The sequence below is a fragment of the Anolis carolinensis genome, chromosome 4, assembly GCF_035594765.1.
Source record: "Anolis carolinensis isolate JA03-04 chromosome 4, rAnoCar3.1.pri, whole genome shotgun sequence".
NCBI lineage: Eukaryota > Metazoa > Chordata > Lepidosauria > Squamata > Dactyloidae > Anolis > Anolis carolinensis.
The window spans coordinates 69,662,592-69,683,977 of record NC_085844.1 but is presented as its reverse complement, the minus strand read 5'-3'; the positions used below and the strand labels follow the sequence as shown (position 1 = coordinate 69,683,977).

General features: G+C 37.6%; 1 protein-coding gene and 1 long non-coding RNA gene across 8 annotated transcripts in view; one reads left to right on the top strand and one right to left on the bottom strand.

The window, feature by feature from the left end:
- Window positions 1-3,152: 3,152 nt before the first annotated feature.
- LOC134298940 (uncharacterized) overlaps window positions 3,153-21,386 on the top strand; it is a 34,379-nt gene continuing 16,145 nt past the window's right edge. Inside the window, exons 1-2 of the long non-coding RNA XR_010006068.1 lie at window positions 3,153-3,421; window positions 10,490-10,565. This is a non-coding gene — a long non-coding RNA (uncharacterized LOC134298940). The remainder of the gene's footprint in view (window positions 3,422-10,489; window positions 10,566-21,386) is intronic.
- c4h18orf63 (chromosome 4 C18orf63 homolog) overlaps window positions 18,846-21,386 on the bottom strand; it is a 34,810-nt gene continuing 32,269 nt past the window's right edge. For 5 of the 7 annotated variants that reach the window (XM_062980589.1, XM_062980588.1, XM_062980590.1 and 2 more), the window contains 3 exons: window positions 21,007-21,114; window positions 20,425-20,490; window positions 18,846-19,156 (listed from right to left, as the gene is read on the bottom strand). In XM_062980589.1, the coding sequence (XP_062836659.1) occupies window positions 19,106-19,156; window positions 20,425-20,490; window positions 21,007-21,114 (225 nt within the window). In that variant the 3' untranslated portion in view covers window positions 18,846-19,105. Of the gene's footprint in view, window positions 19,157-20,424; window positions 20,491-20,994; window positions 21,115-21,386 lie in introns of those variants that run through there. The other 2 variants (XR_010006067.1, XM_062980594.1) reach the window with 2 other exon arrangements.

The window sequence follows — 21,386 nt, the reverse complement described above, 5'->3', positions numbered from 1 at the left end:
CCGATTCTACTATAAAATACTGTTGCTAAGGTTGTTATTCATTGTGATATCAGTGGTCTTCGCTGCAATGTGATTACTATGCAATAAAGCACAACGACAACATTAAACACCAATATGAAAGAAGTGCTGAACTTTTTTGAAGCCATAAATCTCAAGAAACCTGCTCTGGTTTCTTTTCATTGTTTTCTTTGGCTCCTTTCCATGTCTTTGACTAATATACTTTGACAACTCCCACGCTAGCTTCCTTTTAAAGTTTTCCTCTATTAAGTTTCAAATCTCCCACTTTGTGCTACTCAGGTATCGTATCTGGTACCTCTTAATAGAATCAATATGGGGTTCCTTGATGCAAATGTGGAAAGAAAGAAGAGAATTACAACATGGTTTGAAAAAGAAAAAAGTAGAATTTTCACTAATCTTGTTCTTCAGTTTTTGTTCAATAAAAGATAAGTTCACCAGTGAAGTGCAATAGGACTCATGTCCCTAAAATCTGCATCAGCAAAGCAATGGAATATCTCTTCTGAGCTCTACTTGAGACAGAGATGTTTCTGATATTTAGCAGCAGGCAAACATTGGTGCTATTAGGGTGAAAAGTTTAGATTTAACATGGGACCAATTCAAGGATATTGACATAAGAAGTAGTTATTCATATTGTACAAAGTGGTCTCTGTTTTTTCTCACGTATTTTTATACTCAATTATGTTTCAGAGCATAGCAGCATCTGGTATGCATCTCAACCTGGAGGGGAAAGATTATCGTTCAGTAGTTAAAATCCAAGTTTCAAAAGAGAAAGTCCTAGATCATCTCTGGATAAAGCTAGGAAAGACTCCTCCTTAAAAACCTGGAGAGCTGCTGGAGAGAACAGGATTGAGTATCGTTAATGTACAGTTTTAAAAGCTGTTATGGCCAATGGACTTCCAGGAAGTGAAAGTCTTGTCTATCTAAGGAATATCAAAAGTGACATAATATCAAAAGTGACATAAACCTGCGCACATACACATATATACAGTAGAGTCTCGGTTATCTGACTGCCACTTATCCAACACTCCATATTTTCTGATGTCCTTCCTGGTGGGCACCCGGCCCTTGGAGAGGCCTGCTGTGAGTTGCTGAGAAACAGCGATTTTTCTAGGTAGCAATGTGCAGTGGGCCTCTCCAAGCCGGGTGCTTGCAGGAGGGATGAGACACAGCCGGAGTAGACTTTTCCCACCTGGCAAGCACCCAGTGCTTGGAGAGGTCTGCTGCACATTGCCGCCTAGAAAAACAGCTGTTTCTCAGCAACACACAGCAGGCTTCTCCAAACGCCAGGTGCCCGCAGGGAGGGGCATCAGATAATACGGAGTGTTGGACTCTAATGTATATATATTCTGACCCTGTATCCACAGGACTGAAACCTCCAATTTCTTTTATGGACAAAATATGCCCTCTCTAAACATTTTTTAGGATCTCCACTCAATTATGTGGTGTGCCCCTGCAAGACGTTGAACTTAGAGTCATGCCAGAAGACCTAGAAATGCCTAGAGATGTGTCTTCTAGGCATTTCCTAAGTCCTCCAGCACAACTCCATGGTATGCTTCTGCAGTTCAGTAGAGTTCACTATAACCCCTTGTCTTTCATATGCACACAACGTTCTAGAATGTATCCTGCTAAGGATATGGGGGTTGTAGAGTATAATATTCCAAGGGTGAGTAAGCTGATTGCTCTTTGGGGAGATTAGAGTAGAATTTTTTTTCATGTCCACTGACTTGGCATTATTTGTGTGTGTGTGTTTTTTATCTTATACAGCATTTTATTTTGACTGTTGTTTACTTGAGCGATTTTTTCCATAGATGGACCAGTGGCACAGGAGAAGTTCAACATATTCCAGTACAAAATTTGAAGGAGTAAATCTGAATTCAGTAAGATAGGGTAGGTATCAAGCAAGAAGGTTTATGAGTTCTACCACCTAGCCTGGGCAGGATGATACATAAGTACTATGGATGTGCGATCCATTTAAAAATGACTCAAAAGTCATTATAAAACTGAGCGATACTAAAGTGGTTTTAAAGTATAGTTAATGAAAAATTCATTACTATAACGAGAATAGCAAAATTTTGTTGCTATTTTGTAATAGTAATTGCTCATAATTACTATAATTGGAGAAACGTCATTTTTACAGCTATTTAGGTGAAACTTGCTACAATGGTAGAACACATTTTCCACATTTTCCACTTAGCCCACCACATTTCAGAATGTTTCACTTATCCACAGATTTTTTGGCGATTTTCAAAGTGTTTATAAACAACATCTTTTTAATAACAAAGAAAATATGTTCCTGGTTTGACAGTATTATTTCCTGTTTAAATGTGTAGCCCTTACTTTGAAAGTAGTTGTTCTAAACCGGGAACTTTGTTTTTGTTCTAAAAACTTTGTTAAATGGGTGGATGATGATGTTAAATTGGTGGACTGGATAGCAAAATGAGCTATAACACAATATCCCTCTTGCAAAAACAATGTATTTGCAATTTAATATACTTTTGCCATGTTTTTATGATAGAACCAATTGGGAAATGACATTTATAACCCAGAAAAAAACCCATACTACAAAAACCATCAAAGCGCCCCTGAAAGATGGCCATCCAGCCTCTGAAATATTATAATAATAACAACAAAACAACAACAACAACAACAACAACAACACTAAAGGACACTTGGGAAGTGTCTGATGTGTGATGCAATACAAAAGTGAGCATAGTGATCTTGTTTGCTGTGTAGTCATCTTGTTGTGTAACAAATAATAATAAAGTAAACATGTTCCTAGTTTGAAAGTGTTATTTCCTGTTTAGTTATGTAGTCCTTACTTTGAAAGAAGCAGTTCTACTCCAGGAACTTTGTTTTTGCGCCAATAACTTTGTTAAATGGGTGGATGACAATGTTAAATTGGTGGACTGGAGACTATAGCAAAATGTACTATAACACGATGACTCTCACACAAAGACAAAGTTTTTGCACCTTAATAAACTTTCACCATGTTCTTATGATTGAACCAATTAGGAAATGACATTTATAATCCAGGAACAAAAATCATAATTTATTGGAACGCTGGCTGGCTACGGAAGGGCAAATCTCTCTGATGCTGAGCAGTGCACTACATTCTGGGAAATGTAGTTTAGGGCAGGGCCTTTGAAGTCTATGGCATAGGACTCGTCTCTTCCCAAACTACATTTCCCAGAGTTCTGTGCTGTTCCCAGAAAACACTGTTCCCTCTTTTCCTCTTTTCCCTGTTCCTAATGGTGAGAGGCTATTAATTTACAATGGAAAGGCAAGGCAGTCACTAAGGCAGCCTTTTTGCTTTGCTTTTTTCAGTTTTCCTTCCTTGCACTGAATATGAAACTGACTTTGGGAGCCTTCAGAGATTTATAAAACTAAAACAAAGAAGTATGGGGTAAGTTTTGATTCTTAAATTTTTGACACGGGCCACTCCCGTGTATCGGATATCACCTGTAAGTATGAACTTAACAAATTTGATCTGAATTACAAGGACTAACAAAAAATGCACAACCTTAATAAGTGCCAAGACCTGGGTGGATGCAGCTTACTTCAGACTTTGAACTTTTGCTTATAATGATCAGCTTGGGACTGAGCTGTTACATCTTGGGGACATTTGAGGCTACAACTTTTGAAAAAAGTCTCTGTAACTATCCTTGAGTGTGAGATTGAAATTCAAAAGACAGAACATTGGTCTTTTCCAGCCAGAATTCACATAATTTACTACTATCTTTCTGTTTTGTGAAGCAAAAAGCACAGAATTATGTGATTGATGAAAATAAGGCAACAACCTATCTAACTTGTAAAAAGCCTATTAACAAAGAAAGGGCTATGACATAAGAATTGTTCTCACAAATGTGACGACTCTGATCAATACAGACAACCCCCCCCCCCCAACTCTCACTACTTTGCAGGTGAAAAGAAAAAATGCTTAGCACACAGTTTACATCTATAAAGTGAACCCACTGACCAATGACAAAATAGATTATTGATCTATTTGATGTTGATATGTTAATAAAGCTATGTTGATGTGTTGATGAATTAGGTGTCGCCATCATTTCTTTGCAAGCAAAAGCTTGTATGTGTTACCTGCTCAACTGAGGATGTTTTCTCACTAAAGAAAAGAGTGTTTTCATGCATAATGAAACTCATTGCATACCTTAAACTCCTGCTTGTTTGCATTTCTACACCACTGTTTCCATGAGCCTTAAACTCTGGAATCTTGAACAGAAAAGCACACTACCAAAACAATATCTTCCAGTAACATAAATATCTGCATATACAGACTGAAAGTCAGAGTGAGTTGGACCTGCCTTTAATGACACTTAGAGAACAAATAGACCTCAGGTTAGTAATAACGAATGGAAAGTTTCACTAATTTCAATTGGTCTTTTCTGATTAAATTGTGATCCATTCCTATATTTTTAATTTGCTGACAATCCTAATAACTATATGAAGTATACTCAGAAATGATATATTTGGCCCATGCTTATACTTACTTCAGCTTCTTTTAAGTAATAAATTTATCATCTAGTTTGCTTTCTGGCTTCCCAGAATATAGGATTGGAAGGAAATATACTAGGAGTAAATCAGGTTCATTATTTGTTTTTGGTTTTTTTTTTTGCTGTATCATGCTTTTCAATGTGTCATTTATGGAATGAAAAAGCTAATATTGATATCAAAAGTGTTCCGGGGGAAGATATGTCTCAGGTTGGATCTACACTACCATATAATCCAGTTTTAGAATGCATATTATGCACATTGAACTGGATTAGAATCCAGTCCAATGCAATTAATCTGTATTCAGAAAATGGATTCTATGGCAGTTTAGATCCAACCTCAGATGAATTTGATATTTTAACAGCATTGTACTTCATCTGTCTGTTTTAATTGTGTTGTAACAAATATCATCATCTTCTTCAATCTTGATTTGTAATCCCGATCCCCCTTCTTGCTTCAGGATTGGGAAATAGGAGGTAATTCTGCACAGTGCTCTGGAGCTCCCACGATAATATAGACTAGCTCTGGATATTGTGAAAATTTAAACAGCAGCCCACCAGATGTCCTCAGAGCAGGATGGAAGCATAAAATGGTGCTTTTCCAGCACAGACCAAAAAGGCACCAGCTCTGAAGGGAAGGTTTGGTGCAATAAAGGGCCAATGAAAGGCACTATTGGCAAAGGTGTCACCAGGAGCACTCCCCTTGATAGATTGTCACCTTGTCGTGGTGAGGGGGCTTGCGCGTTCCAATGAACCTGCGGGCACAACCACTGGAGTCATGCACTCCTAGGAGGGGCCACAGGGGAGAATCCAGACCAAACACAATCCGAAGACCCTAAGATCTCAACAGCGGAGCAGGTGGAGAATAACATGGTACATGTTACAACGACTGTGAAGGCGGAAGAAGGCTGCAACAGACTGAGAAGCCACCGGTGTGTTAATCACACCACTGCTGGGACTTCAATCTGTGAAGACTGTGTGTTGACCGGCCGTGCACTGACCTCCACACATTAAAAAAATCACGCACAGGCGTCTTCCAAGAAAAATAAAAACAAACCAACAAAAGTCCCATGGCGAACAGCGAGTGGCGACGGGGGCAGGACTGTGAAATCTGGAAGCCCCTAGTCACAGACTGGCACATGGGCGGCGGATATGGACTCAGTCGTTCTAACTCAAGGTCCGAGGCAGTTGAGTAGTCCGGCAGCTGTATCCATGACTGAGCAGCCCTTTTTAGAATCCGCTCTGCTCACCCCACACGGGGAAGGGGCTAGAAAAGGTGCCCTAAACATTGACTGCCTCTCTTATCCCTGACTGGACTGCCGTGTCCAGAGGGGTCACCCCTCTGTGGCCAAAAAAGAGAAATGAATTTTGGAACATGGAACAACCCACCCTCAAGACCCCACAACTGAAAGACCATCATCCTCGAACTACGCGGGATCACCTAAGTAAGTAAGTACCAGGAGCAGGTTCTGAATAGGAGAGGTCACAACTGCTTAATCTCTTAATGCAATGGACATATGAAAAGCACAAGGGATATCTTGCATTGACAACTAAAACTATCCGCTGAAGAAGCAGGCTGAGAATCTGGTGCCAATGAGCCCCACTTCCTTGAAGATCAGGTCAACATAAAAACCAGGTTTGAAGGCAACAGGAAAAGACATTTTATTCTCTTTGACAGCCATGCAAAACACCGCACCCTCCCCTGATTGGTGAGAAGCTGGCCTGGTTTCAATCCGGGCTCTTGTTTGTTGGGGAATCTTCATGACATCAAAGGTGGATGGAGTCTCCTACATAGCGGGGAAAACAAACAGCTGTAATTTGAAACCAGAGCTATTTGGAAGGTCTGCTCTGAAATAGGGGGTGGATAGGGAAAATGTGTTGAGGCAATATGTAAAACAGTCCATAATGACATTATTGATCAAGTCTGGTTTGCAGAAAAGGTGAGCCTCGTAGAACGCAATGGTTGTTGTGTAGATATGAACAGTTTATTTATTTATTTTATTATTTATTACATCACTTCTACCCCGCTCTTCTCACCCATCAGGGAACTCAGGGCGGCTTACAATATAAACATACACATCAATTTACAGTTCAATGTAAAGCATGCAGGTTTAATCTATATGCTGCTGATGTCTGGCGGCAGCTCATTTTTGGATTCCTTTGGGAGACTGAAAACTTCAGTTGATAAAATTAACTTTTCTGGCTGGCATTTTCTCCTCCTGGTGGACCCACCTCACAGTAGGTGGGCAGCTGGAAAAGCCCCGCAAGGACATCCCCCCAAATGATATATTATTTAGGTCTTCCCAAAAAGCCAACACTGGACTGCATAAGCGCAGATATGATCCCCGGTCCACTGGATCTTAGTTATTTTTAATACCGGTATATAACATATATGTGGAGGTTCCCAAAGGGTTATAACCATGTAAATGTTACAGATGATTTTTAAGAAAACAGATATATAGTTCTGAAGCACAGAGCTTTTTGTCTGGGATTAGTTTCTTGGTCGAATTACTGGAAATAAAGCAGGGGGAATGCTATTGTTTTGATATTGCAAAACAAAGTGTGAAAAATATAATAAAATTAATAATATACAATTTTGGAATCCATGTTTAGTCTATCTTTTCGGAGAGAGGTCGATTTTTCGAGAATACTGGTAATCCTAACAGAGAAGCAATGCTACGTGTTTTGTTTTTTACAGTATCAAGTGCTTGTGAACTCCTCCTCCCATACTTTCCTTTTAACTTTATCATGAGTAATAATGTCAGCATTATTTCAGTAATAAAGTCAGCCAAATTCAGCAAGCCTTATAAGAATTTTTTTAGCTTTTGGGACTGAATTCTAAGACATTAAAACAAACGTGCCTTGATTTAAGAAGATTTATCAGTCCACACAAATGGACTGTCCCATTGAGAAATGTTAATGCTTGCTAATATAGTAGTGCCCATTATCATCTGAACTTTATGCCATAATTTGGTGTCTCGGTCCCTTTCTTCCCCTTGGCCAATTGCTTTCCCCCTAACATTTGTATTGCTTCTGACTATTAGAATACAGCCCCTACTAACTGCATAAACCAATTACTATCTCCAAATCATTTTTCATCTCAAGATCTGGCTTCTCTGGCATGCAGACATTTCGAGCAGTGCAGGAAAGCTGACATACTTACTCTTCAGAAATAATTATACCTCAAAGCAACTATCATCTTTTCATCCCTCCCCTTCCTCCAAATATAATTTAAAATGAATTTATTGCACCATCTAACTATTGTATTTGATATAGAAATTCATTTGTAAAGCAGAACCTCTGTGATAATAATATGTACAAAAATGTAAGTGGGGCGGCTATTTAAAATATTCTGGTAGGAATGTATGAATATTAATGGAGACATAATCAGGCTATCCTTTACATCTTCCACAAAGAATAAAAAGGCATACTTACCATTCATCACCCTTATCTGTACTGAGTTTGCCTTAAGGTCCCTTCTACACTGCAATCTAATCCAGATTATCATATAATCTACATTATCGCCTTTGAACTGGATTATATGATTCTACATTGCCATATAATCCAGATTCCAGGTCAAAGCAGATAATATCAATTTTATATGACAGTGTAGAAGGGGCCTTAGTGTGGCTAGGATGGTACTATATATCATGGTTTCTTAAACTTTTTTCACTTATAACTCCTTTGCACCCAGAAATTTTTACGTGATCCCAGGTATATAGGAATGTAAAATTGAATTAGTTGAGACTGTTCTTTTCCTGTCAAAACCTCACCTTCTTCTTATTACTTAAGCTAGAAGTCCAATACAAACTAGCTCCTCTTCTATAAAGATCCTGGCAAGCTCTTTTCAAGAAAAACTTTCAGAATTTCCTCCACCTATTCCCTCTTTTATGTGTGTGTATGTGTATGTGTTTAAGGCCCCTTCTACACAGCTGTATAAAATCCAGATTAGCTGCCTTGAACTGGGTTATAGCAATGTAGAAGGGTCCTTAGAAAAAGATTCTTGTTGCTTTCACTTTTGAACCTCCCTTTCTCCTTTCTTCTGGTAGCAATTCTTGATCCTCAGATTGCTTACATCGAAATCCTGCCTCTTCTTGCATGTTGAGACAATGCGATAATATTCTGAATCTGGAAAACCGTTGGCACCTTGTGAATTTGCTTACGTTACTATTTCCCCTTTCTGAAAGAACCTTGCTTAATTATCTAATATGGTAATTGTTTGAAGCTTTATTGTAGTACTAATCCCCAATGTAATTAGCATGTATGTTTTGATTTCTGCATGTTCAATAGATTTCTTTTAGACATATATCTATGTACATGGATTTTGGCTACTGAATACAATCAGTTTTAAGATCTATTTATTTATTTATTTATTTATTTATTTCCATCATTTATATGCCGCCCTTCTCACCCGAAGGGACTCAGATCTACTACTTCCAGAGCTGAAACATCCCCTATAGGTGTGTTGATTTAGAATGGTTCTGGGTATAAACATGGTTTTTATCAGCAGATGTATTATTTCTTGATGTTCCTCTTCCTTCTCCTTTCTGGAAACCCTGTAAGAGAGGTTGCCAGAGTGCCTGCTTCTTGTCCAAGTAAAGAGCCTCCTTCATTTTCAGCTCTCCCAAGATTTTTATCCTGGTGCAGAAGAATCTGAGTTGTGAACCTTTGTGTGTATGTGCCTCCAAGTCACTGTTGACTTATGGCATTCCCATAAATTTCATAGTGTTTTTAAAGGCAGGAATATACAGAGGTGATTTTGCAGTTCTTTCCTCCGAAATATAGCTTATATCACTTGGTACTCATTGGTGGTTTTCCATCTAAGTACTTACCAAGCTGTTTAGATTCCAATATCATGTGAGAGCTGGTACTTTTGGGGGTATTTACACCTACAGTAGGTCATACCAGGTGGTGGATAAGCTGCTAGAGCAGTGGTTCTCAACCTATGGGTCCCCAAGTGTTTTGGCCTACAACTCCCAGAAATCCCAGCCTGTTTACTAGCTGTTAGGATTTCTGGGAGTTGAAGACCAAAACATCTGGGAGCCCACAGGTTGAAAATCACTGTGTTAGAGCAAGGATTCAGAATCTCCTGCTAACCAATTGTTGTCTACTTCCTCCACATTAGTACATGGTAATACAGCCTAAATACCCTAAAGACACAAGGTTCTATCTGATCTTAGCAGCTGGAGCCCCCAGATGGCGTAGTGGACCAAGTGACTTGAAGGTTGGGTTGTTGACCTGAAAGCTGCCAGGTTCGAATCCCACCCGGAGAGAGTGCGGATGAGCTCCCTCTATCAGCTCCAGCTCCATGCGGGGACATGAGAGAAGCCTCCCACAAGGATGGTAAAAACATCAAAACATCCGGGCGTCCCCGGGGCAATGTCCTTGCAGATGGCCAATTCTCTCACTCCAGAAGCGACTCAAGTTGCTCCTGACACAAAAAATAATCTTGGCAGCTCAAAGGGTCAGTCCTAGTTAATACTTGGATGAGAGACAGCCAATGGATGCCAGGTGCTCTAGGTTATATTTCAGAGAAAGATACTGCAGAAATCACCTCTGCATATCCCTTGCCAACAAAAAATCCCTATGAAATTTGCGAGATTGCAATTGGAAGGCACACACACATGCACACAATACAGCTGCAACAGTTGGGAATAAGAGATGAAGGTTTAGACAAGAAGTGAAACAGAAGCTTCCATAGCTGCATCTCCTCTCTTTCCTTCATAAGAGTTAGAAAGAGAAGGCACAATTTCTAGATCAAGACCTGATAATTCTTAATGAATATTAAGGGGTAAAGCCCACCCATATTTTAAAGACTCAAAGGGAGGAAAGTCATTTGTATGCTAAGGAACTGTATTTTTTTTGAGACTCCACTTGCTCATTGGCATGATTATCTTGGATAATAAAATTAGCCCTTTAGAACTTATGCAAATACATGCTGACCCTACTTTCACTTCTTTTCACAGAAAGCAGGCTCCATTAATTACTTCTGACAGCAGATTTCTCCTGTGTACATGATGCATGGAAGATTCAGAGAGGGAGGTAAAACAGATGGTGGTTTGAGAAACAAAAGTGAGAACCACTGGTCAGATTTGCCCTTGTGAAGTCTCCTATGTGGAAATGACCAAACAATTTGAATAAAGAGCCTGACCATTCCGTAATACAGTTCACAAACCAGTTATATGGGAAAGGGGAAGTACTGAGCTTTAACCCAGTAAAGCAGTGGTTCTCAAACCTTTTTTGACTAGGGACTACTTTGACAGGGACCACTCTTCAACATTAGTACCAAAAGGGTTACGAATCCGTTTTTGATCAACTTTAGATTCAATTTGGTTATTTGGGGTGCTGATTCAGAAAACTGCATTGGCTAGACCACATCAACTCTAGTTTCTGATACAGAATATATGCCATCCAGTAGTCGCCGTCTGCTCGCTGACAGAAAACCATATTTAATAATCTAGAGCTGATGTGGTCTATCCAATGCAATTTTCTGAATCAGCACCCCAAATAACCCCAGGAACAGACCTAAAAAAGAAAACATCAAGGTGCCCACATTTCCAAATGCCACATGGAAAGTCTTCACTCGGGGAGGGAGGAGGAGAAGCAGCAGCAGTCAGGAGGTTTGTTGTCACGCCTTTCCTGGGTAGTCAGCCTTTCCACTCCCAATAACCCTGTTGCCGCAGCACCGTAAGAGGGTTTTGCGAGAACAGTTGCTCTTGTTGCAATGGAGTAGTAACAGTGAGGCCGTGGACCATATTTAGTTCTTGGGGACCACTGGTGGTCCATGGACCACAGGTTGGGAACCACTGCTCTAAAGTAAGCAATTTTAGGACTGAAGCTCCCATAAATGAAATACTAAAGGATCTCAAAGAGAGAGAAAATTATTTTGTAATAATTTCAAAAATAAAAGCAATTTAAGCTAACATCTTTCTGGAAGAACATCTTCACAGGCTCAGCAAATACCCCCTAAAAGAAAAAGGCAAATGGATTTCAGAGAATTAATGTTCCTATGCAAAATGTTTGTAGGGCTTTAGTGGCCTTTATTCATGACCATTATTATAATGGGAATATGATTGTGCAGAGAAGTACAGTCATATACTTTACCAAGAATCTGGAAAATAGTATAGTATAAGCTTTTCCAAAACCAACTGCAAGTTTCCATCCACCAAATTTTGTCCAATAACACTACACCTTACTTTCCTGTTTCCACTGAGCTGCCAAGCTTGTGAAACCTTTTTAATTAAGAAAATAAACAACATTAATAATTTAAATGGTTATTACATAAATATTTTATTTTTATCCTCCATGCAATAAGAAATAATGATTTGTGAATTCCCGGATCCAGCAATCACAGTGTGGCACTGGGTGGAAAAGACCTACGCACTTTATTAAAAGGGAAGCTGTGCTGTTGCACGGAGACTTCCCTTCTCTAATACGCAGTATTAAGCAAGTGCAACAATTATTGATGAGATAAGCTTTTTTAAAACCTTCCGCATGGAAATTATTTGAACAGCATAATAAGTGAACACTCCTGCGTCTTTGAAGGAGACTAACTTTCCAGTGACTTCAGTGTACAAATTTAATGTTCTTAATGTTTTCTTATTCTGAAAGCTCTATTTGGTAGTATCGAAGGATCAGCTATTTTCCCCTGGCATGGCTGATCTGAAAAATAAGAGTAGCTGTATCTAATGCCAGTTTATTTCTAGCAGAATGATTAAAATGAATAGTAAGTGAACCTAGCAGAAGAGGGGAACCATATTGTAGAATATAATGATTCAGCAGGAAGGAAAGATCACAGTCACTTCAAAGAGTCAATCTTTTTGCATTCCATTAGGATTACTTTACTCTAGTTACTTGCTAGATAATATTTTGACTAGGGTTTCACTGTCTACTGTGAAATTTCATTGCGAGATGGAAGATTGAAATCAGGTGCTTTCAACAACAGTTTTAAAGAGGATATGATACCTTGTGAAATATAAGATGTGGGAAAATAAATCTTCATGACCCTTGAAACGTCAACCAAGATATATAGGCCAATTAGCTTGATATTCAAGCTAAAGGCAGAAAACCACCTTTCTCACTCCTTTTGGTCTCATCTGTTTCATGCTTTTGATATACACTGTGGGGTGACATCCTTCCAATATTTCATGGATTGAAGGCTCCGGGATTTCTACAGGCTCACAGCCACCTAGACTGATGGCATCATTGTCAACTGCAATTCTGTGGCAGATGTTTGATAGCTACTTTTGCCCTTCTTCACAGAGAAGTTGTGGATTAATGTACACAAACACTGCCTTGTCAAGACAAGATGTGGAAAAAGTACAATGTTACATGATGTCTAAGAGGAAAAGTAGTGTAATTCTGCTTTCTTTAACATTCTTTTGTATTTAATTCCTATATTTAATAAGTAAGTAACCAGTATCAATGTTATTTTTTGTATTTAATTTTTGTTTGATGCAATGTTGTCGTATTTCTAACTTAAGTTTCAAACAAGTCCATTTGAAATATGTTGGAGAGGAGGTCATATTGTCAGCCACATATTTTCCATTACTGTAGTGCATTCATTTTTTTTAAAGATCACGTTGACTCTGAAAATTATTGCTCCTCTTTCTTATTCTAAAGAGCCTTAGCGGCAGACTATCTCATTGGCCTTGTAAAGCCAAAATTCAATCAGTTGACGTTTAATCAATAGGGCAAAGTAAAGTGTGTATCTGCCAGTAAAGACAACACATATCCACAAGCAATGCTGAGACCGAATACAAAATAATCAAAGTTTATCAATAATGTCAGATAGATTTCCCCTCCCAATTAAACTATATATTTATGTTATGAATGCAGCTATCTTAAATGTATTTTTACAAAGACCAGTGAAGAATTAATAGCTGAAAAATGGCCAGGCATTAGGCAAATGGTATGACTTTAAATCAATACTGATACAGATGAGCCTACAACTGCATTAGAGTTATAAAAATTTGCTCCAATTTCCTTAGATAAGCGTGTTTTCATATGTAGGTCAAGTAGGTTGTATAATATATCAGTCATTTAGTCGCACAATCTCTGATGATGTACAGCCAGTCTGAAGAAAAGGAACATTTGATTAAAGGACCAATTGTATGACATGATATTCCACTTTGAACATCTTGAATTGGACTTCAGGATCCTGATACACAGAAACAAGTGTATGCAGATAGGATCTACAGTAGTGAAATAGCCATGGTATGAATCTTTTCAATTCAATATGGCATTGATGTGCATGGATGGGATCATTGAAACTACACATTGGCTCTTTGGGGTCATAAAGATTGTGGAGGTTGGCTAATTTCTTTGCTTGAAAATACTTGATTTTGAATGCATGTCCAATGGCATATGAAGTAAGTCTATGCATGTACAAAACATGCTTTTTTAAAGCAGTCTTACATGGAGTCACTCATATATTTAAAATTATAATATATGCTATATATATATATATATATATATATATATACACACACACACACACACACACACACACACACACACACACACACACTAGCTGTGCCCGGCCATGCGTTGCTGTGGCGAAGTCTGGTGGTATGGGAAATAAAGTATTGAGGAATTGGTGGTAGTTAAAGGTAAAGGGTCCCCTGGGCTGAGTGGGTTGCTAGGGGACCAAGTGAACAGAGCTTAGCCTTCTAACTGGCAGCAATTGGATAAAAACAATTATTCCTCTCCCTCTAATTAGGACTTTATTTTTCTTTTCTTTTTGTTGTATCAACCTAGAGGCATGGATGAGAGGTTGTGCTGTCAATTTTCAAGGTTGTAGGGTGTTTACTTTTGTTGTTTTGTCCGCTGCCGTGATGCCATCACTCTTTTATATATATAGAAGATATATATATAACCCTGCCAATTAGGACTGCAGGTGATGGGAACTGTTGTACTTATTATAAAATATAGTATGAATACAAAACTATTTTATCATCTGGAGAATGTAAAATTGTCCTTCCCTCCCAGCTTAAATTTTTAGTGTTACCAGTCAGAAATAATTGCAACATATGATACTTCAAAATGCATAGTTCTGCTCTCAGTTCAAAGAAACTTTCTCTGATTTCAGTAGAGAGGATAGACTGGGATCTGACACATCTATATTTTTTCAGTGCAAAGAGTTGCCAGAATGGGGAAGATAAGAAAAACTTGGAAGTTTCCATCACTGGAAAGTTGGATTTAACCCCTTTTATTTCCATTACAGACTTGAAACAATCAGAGAACGCGAGAATAGATCTTATGCAATTGTTGCATTACACAAATTGGCATTCATGAGTTCTATCCGGCTAGAATTCATGATTGCAGTTACAAATGTGCAACTGCCTCTATACTAGGCTAAATACACTAGAGTAGCCTGCTCCAGAGCTTCCCCAGGTACAGCACAAGGAGTCGACACCTGCTGGCATGGAAGCATCTCAAAGCCTTTTTGAATTCCAGACAACTGGCTGGCCCAACAGTGTCTTACTCTCCTGAGGACTGCCACCACCACTGTTTAACTAGCCAGAAGTAGCTCCAAGCATCTCCCCATCAAAGCCTTATTGGTAACGTTGCTTCCAGTGAAGTCTTAAAAGGACATCCAGCTATGTGAGAACTAGAAAGCAACATTGTCAGGAAGACTTTGATAGGGAGCTGCTCTGAGTTGCTTCTTCTTGACACCTGCAAGTCTTTTTGACACGTGGACACTGGGCTACCCGATTCAGCCCAATCCAACTGTCCACCTGGCAAAAACACCAAGGTCACTTTGGTGTTTCCTGGAATCTTGAGTCACTTATGATTTTTTTTGTTGGAAGCAGCATTTCTGCTGTAGCTGTACATCATATGAACTGCTTGCAGGAGAATTGAGATATGTTTTATTTGGTCTGTTTAGACATGGGGTTAATGTTGTACTTTGATAACTGATTTGATTTTGTGACACTTCTATATTAAATAGTGTGAAAAATGTATGTCGCGTAAAAGCCCCACAATCCCGATTTACCAAACAGTAATCTCTACAAATGGTGAAGGTCTGTTCAGCTGTTGATCAGGATAAGGAAACTGACATTTTCACCCACCTCCTGTCAGTGATCCCTGGTTCAAGGAGGAAATGAAATAGAAATCCTGCTTCTGATTGTTGCAGCAGAGATTGCTGATGGGAGGAGGGTAGAAACTTCAGTATGCTGCATCGAATCAATAGAGAGATCTTTATACAAGGCATCTGCTGTCCTGGATGTCAGAACTGGCAGGTGATCTAGAATCTTAACACATTGCAACACTTGCTTCACCTATAAATGGTTTATAGGTTGTATTTTCTCTATGACTACAAATAGCACAATCCTAGTCATGGTCACTAAGGGTATTTCACTGACTTCAGAATGACTTTGGGGTTCTAGCTGAATATTGCATCCTAAAGTTATTTTAAAAAGAAAGATTTCTAATATTCTAGTTTTCAGAGCCTATGTAATTAGGAAAAGAAAGCCACAGCTTTAGGAACCAATGTTTAGGCCTTTAAACACATTCAATATGTGTCATTTGATATATAAAAATCTTCTCCCCATTAAATGAAAAACAAAAATAACTGGAGATCTAATCTAATTTCATCTTGATGCAATTTGGAGTTTAGCATTTGTTAACCATGAGAAATTAATTCACTCCATATGCAAAGGAAATTTAAAATTCAAGTGTCCAACCATATTACTTGGTTCTAAGAACTGGGTATCTCATTACTGATCTGATGAAGGGGAGATTTTGAGATGTGACCAGCAACAACTGCAGAAGCCAACCAACTATCCATATTTATTCCAATATAGGTAGAAACATTACCATAATATGAGACCGGCTTGAAAAGGAAGGTTATCACCGAATTCTGCAAATACCTCAAAAGTCAAGCATTTGATATTGTAAAGAAATCCATATATTTGATCCAAACTTGTGATCTAAACCCATTATGTATCAATATTCCAGTATCACAAACATCGTTCTTAAACATTACAACCTTAAAGGACTGGGAAATGAAATGTTTAAAACTAGCAACATATGGAAAATACAGAGGTTGATAGCTAATACATGATTTTTATCAGTCTGCTGAGGCAGACATGAGTTGGGTGCTGTCCTCTCATAATTTACTCGAGTTGGCTGTCTGAAAGGGTTAGAGCTATTCATATCTTTCCTTACATTAATATTGTCAGCTAATTCAGTGAGGTTACTAACACAAATGTTTTAAAGTAGGATATGAGATTTCATTAAAACTGTTAATTTGCTTTCACCTTTGGACACAATACTAACTGCAATGAAAACTTGCAAGAAAAGGTTGCAATCCTTTTACAACAGAAGGCAATTGTTTAATTAGTAGAATATTCCATGCTTAATTGCAGCAGCACAATTAAAGACAATTAGACTTTGGCAGTGTCTTCTTATGACTGTAAATGGATTTTTGTGTGTGATATATTATGACATGAGAACCAAAGATACAAAATGGAAATTAGACTCCATACATCAGCAGGTTGCAATTTGGCAACAAAGAGTGACCCAAAATTTGCTAATCATTATGAACCTGTTTCACTGTTTCACCCTTTTAACATATTCTGCACATTTCTGAAATTATCCTTAACTTTAAAAATTGAGAATATGCCCATATGTGTGTGTACCTTGTGACTGCAATGTGGCTGGAATAAAAATTAAACTGTTCAAGGTTAATATTCAAACTAGAATAAGAAATCTTACTGAGTAAATAAACAAATCCTATAGAGCACTTGTTCCAAAGTAATATAGTTTTATCTTAATAACACATAACCTTTCATTGTGTTACAGTAGACACTGAGATATAAACACATCTCTATAATCTATTGAAAATAATTTGTTGTCTTGCTACAAATAAATCAAATCCTTTCAGACAATGGTTTATTTGTAAGCAGAGATAGGCCTGCTGGCATTGAGCCAGGAGCTAAAGGCACTGCTTAGAAACACTTGTCAAGAGTTTTGCATGATAAAGAAATGGGGATCCCAGGAACCAACTTTGCATTCTGCTAATCTCTCCATTTTCCCACATCAGTACTATGTACATTTGCTGTATTGCTGCCAAATCATCATTACACTTCAGTTGTTTTTTTAAAACAGATTTTCTATTTTATTTTAAAGGGAGGGTTACCATGGCATTTGTAATTCCCTCTGCAAGTAAATACAATGAATTACATCTGATGAAGTGGACTTCGGTCCACAATATTTTATTATCATGACATTTCTAATTCCTACTGCAAGAAAATACAACACATTACATCTGATGAAGTTGACTTTGGTCCGCAATATTAAAGTGCTGCAAGATTTTGTGTTATGACAAGAGACCGACATTATCAAATGGGCTGTCTTTGAGTGTATTGGCTTTGAGAATTGGCTCAGACTAAGCATTTTCTAAAACCCTAATGTGATTATGTAAAAAAAGCATCATAGATAGAAACTGCATTAGAACTATTTTGACGTTTGTACAATTGTTCTGTAGAAACCTCTATGCACAGTGTATAATTTACTTTTAAATAATAGTGCAGGGAGGAAGAAATAAAAAGAAACCTGACAATCCCAGGAAGAACAGTATTTGTAATTGACATGCACATGGCGGATTTGTAGATTTTGTGTATGTGTATCAGCATACACCTCCCAGAGCTTGGAAATAACTGGTTAATTAACATGCAGTTATTGACTTGCTGGATTTCTTTATTGCAGTGTGGCCAACTCACTAGGTTTCCTGATTAACACCAAGTCAATCTCATACTTTAGTGAGTCAATTAATGAATGAATTAAATGTATTATGGACTGTCTAGTCCTTTGAGGGAGGGGATTTCCAAAAGGGGACAAGCACATTTAAAATGAGAAAAAGAGCATTCTTAAATGTTCCAAGAATAAAATGTGTCCTTATTGTCAATGATTACAACCTCTATGCAAGTCTCTGAAAACCTCCTGGTCTGCTCCGAAAACTAATAGGCTAAAGCTGAGAGTGTGTGACTCTATTGCCTGGTGGAGATCAGAATCCTGATGCCCATTTTCACAGGGCAATTGCCAATTAGATGCTTGTTGAACCCATTAACATAAACTAGATTTTATGTTAGTAAGAGTAATATTTCACAGAGCGTTTGGCATATCTCAGTCTAGGTCTGCACTGAAAGTAATTTGTTGTCCAGTGTCACAGAAAACAAAAGAATGGTCACGCTATACACAAAACATAGTGCTGCCTTGTTCTTGACTTCTGTTCTATGAATAAATCAGTAATTATGTCCAACGTTCGCATTTATCACTTCGTGCATTGATAAAAATCAGTCACATGCAAAAGGAAGAGAATTTTTAAGCAGAAACAAACTTTATTAAACAAACAGGTCAAATCAACTAGATAACATATTCAACATTTTCTAAGTAAAATAAAATTTTGGGTTACATCCCAGAAGTTTGTACATGCTTTCAACAACAGAAAATAAGTCCAATATATGTATTGTCTTATTCTTTTGCAATTTCACACTGTCATAAAGGTACACTAGCAATGTTTATCATTTATAGACAAACATATATTTAAAAGCTGATTAAAACAACCAAAATAACTACTACTGTTCTGGGACAGAGGCCCAAAAGATCTTCTGTGTTCTGAGCAGCTCCTATAATAACAAAATAAATAAATAAAAATAACTCAAAACCAATTCTTACATATGCAAAAAATAATATAAATACATAAAGTGCAGCTTACAAACAAAAAGGGAGATATGTTTGGGCATGGAAAAGTGACACGCTACTAGCAAGACTCATTAGATTGAAAGTTGTGAGTCACAGAGAAAGGTAGACCCGTCCTATTCATATATATCTTGTTTGAGACAGACAATTTTTAAAGGACTGAAATATACTTGAGCGAAACTTTGTTTCTTATAAGTGTAGAAATGCTTCATTTCTCCTATTGTTACCTTATGTCAAACAGGATTTACTGCTTTATGAAAACTACACAAACCTGCAAAACATACATACTAGAAAAGAAAGTGCAGTACAGCAAACACTGTGATCTCACTATTAAATAAGTTAGGTGATGACAACCATAATTCTCTCTCTCTCTCTCAATTCAAAGAAGCTGTTCTTGTGTCAATATTGAACTAGATGAGAGAGAACACACTGGACATTCAGACTAGAGACAGGTGGACCTGGAGAGTCTAAAGTAGATCACAAAGTAGGAACTCAAGCTATGCCATAAAAGCCTACCCTCTTCTTGAAAACTCAGTTTGCATGAACTTCTGGGTTGAGTCCTGAACCTGGATGCCTGGGTTTTGGTGGTGGCTAGGAATGCCTCTGCACATCATATTTGCAGCAATGTGGCAACTACAATTCTTATATATTTCTGATCTGACTACAGTGATGCATGCCTTATTTATTCATATTTTGATTACTATAATGAGCTGCCTTTGAAAATGTTTGGGATATTTCAGCTGGTCCTGAATGTTGAAGCCAGACTGCTAATTAGGACCAATTACAGGAAGAATGTCACAATGATTTAACTAGCTACCTGTCTTTTTTGAGCTTGGATCAAAGTATTGATAAGATAACGTTGGTCCATATTTTCTTATTAAAGCCTATCTCAACTCTGAGATCTCTGTGAGAAGCCTTCCTCTTAAACTCATTATTCCCTGAGGATGAGACTATACTGGCTGGTAAAGCTGGGGCCAGTTTGGAGCATTTATGTTCTGGATTAACTCTGAAGGTAGCCAGTCATACCTGGACAAACCTGCTGCAGTGCCCCACAAGTTAAGTTAATTTGTACCTTGATAACAAAGAAATAGAATTCTTGTCTTTCAAAAATGGAACACAATTGACAAACACTAACTTAATTTTTATTTCTTTTTTAGTATAACTAGAGGGAAAATGCCTTCTAATATTGACATACCTTTTTTGAGTTTGGTGGTTTATTGATTCTTGGTTTCTTGGACTTTGAATAACTTACACCATCTTCCTGCCAACATGTTGAAGCATTAAAGCAAATTACATTTACATTTAAGAAAATCAAACCACTCTGAACTGTGTAGCACTGAGCCAACAGCTATGCTAACAACTTATTCTAATCTATTACACATTTTACATTACAATGTTAAGGCAATATGAATATGTTAAATAAATATATTAAAATGTATCATCTAAATGTTTTGAGTTGTGCTTCTATATATGATGATGGCAACAGCAATTGTGATAATAATAATAATAAAGACAGCCGCATGTTTTAGACACCAGACCTGAAGGACCAAGCAAATATTTTAATCATAATTGCAATTTCAAAGGGAGAAGAATATGGGAAAGAGAATGGGGGTATGATATTTAGCAACTAAGTCACTGTAAAACCTCTTACAATCCATTTCTAGATTAAATCATGTTCTCTGTAGGTTTTTTTTTTTCATTTTCCGCTTTGTAAGAGCCAATATTTAAACCATCCCCTTCACTTACTCATCAAAAATGTCACCTATACAACTTTTACCTGGTGTCTTCTGTTGCTTTTATTTGGCACAGACGTCAAACACTTTTCGGACTTTGAGTAAATTGGGCATGGATTCCAGTTTTCACAATACTCATTTGATTTTAGCATCTTAAAATAAAGTAAAAAATTGATCTTATTTTACAATTCATTTAATATAAATAAAAACTGAAATACATATTTCCAATTCCATTATACTAAGAGGAAAGCACATTATACCTGCCCCTATAAGTTGGTTATCTACATTATAAGTCTATCCACTATCTCCAATAGTCTATCCACAAATAATAAACAACTACATCTCAGTAAAGCATTTGGATGGATACAGAACAGAGTAGATTAAATCCCAAGTGCTTTAAATGATATACTTTATTGATCTAGTT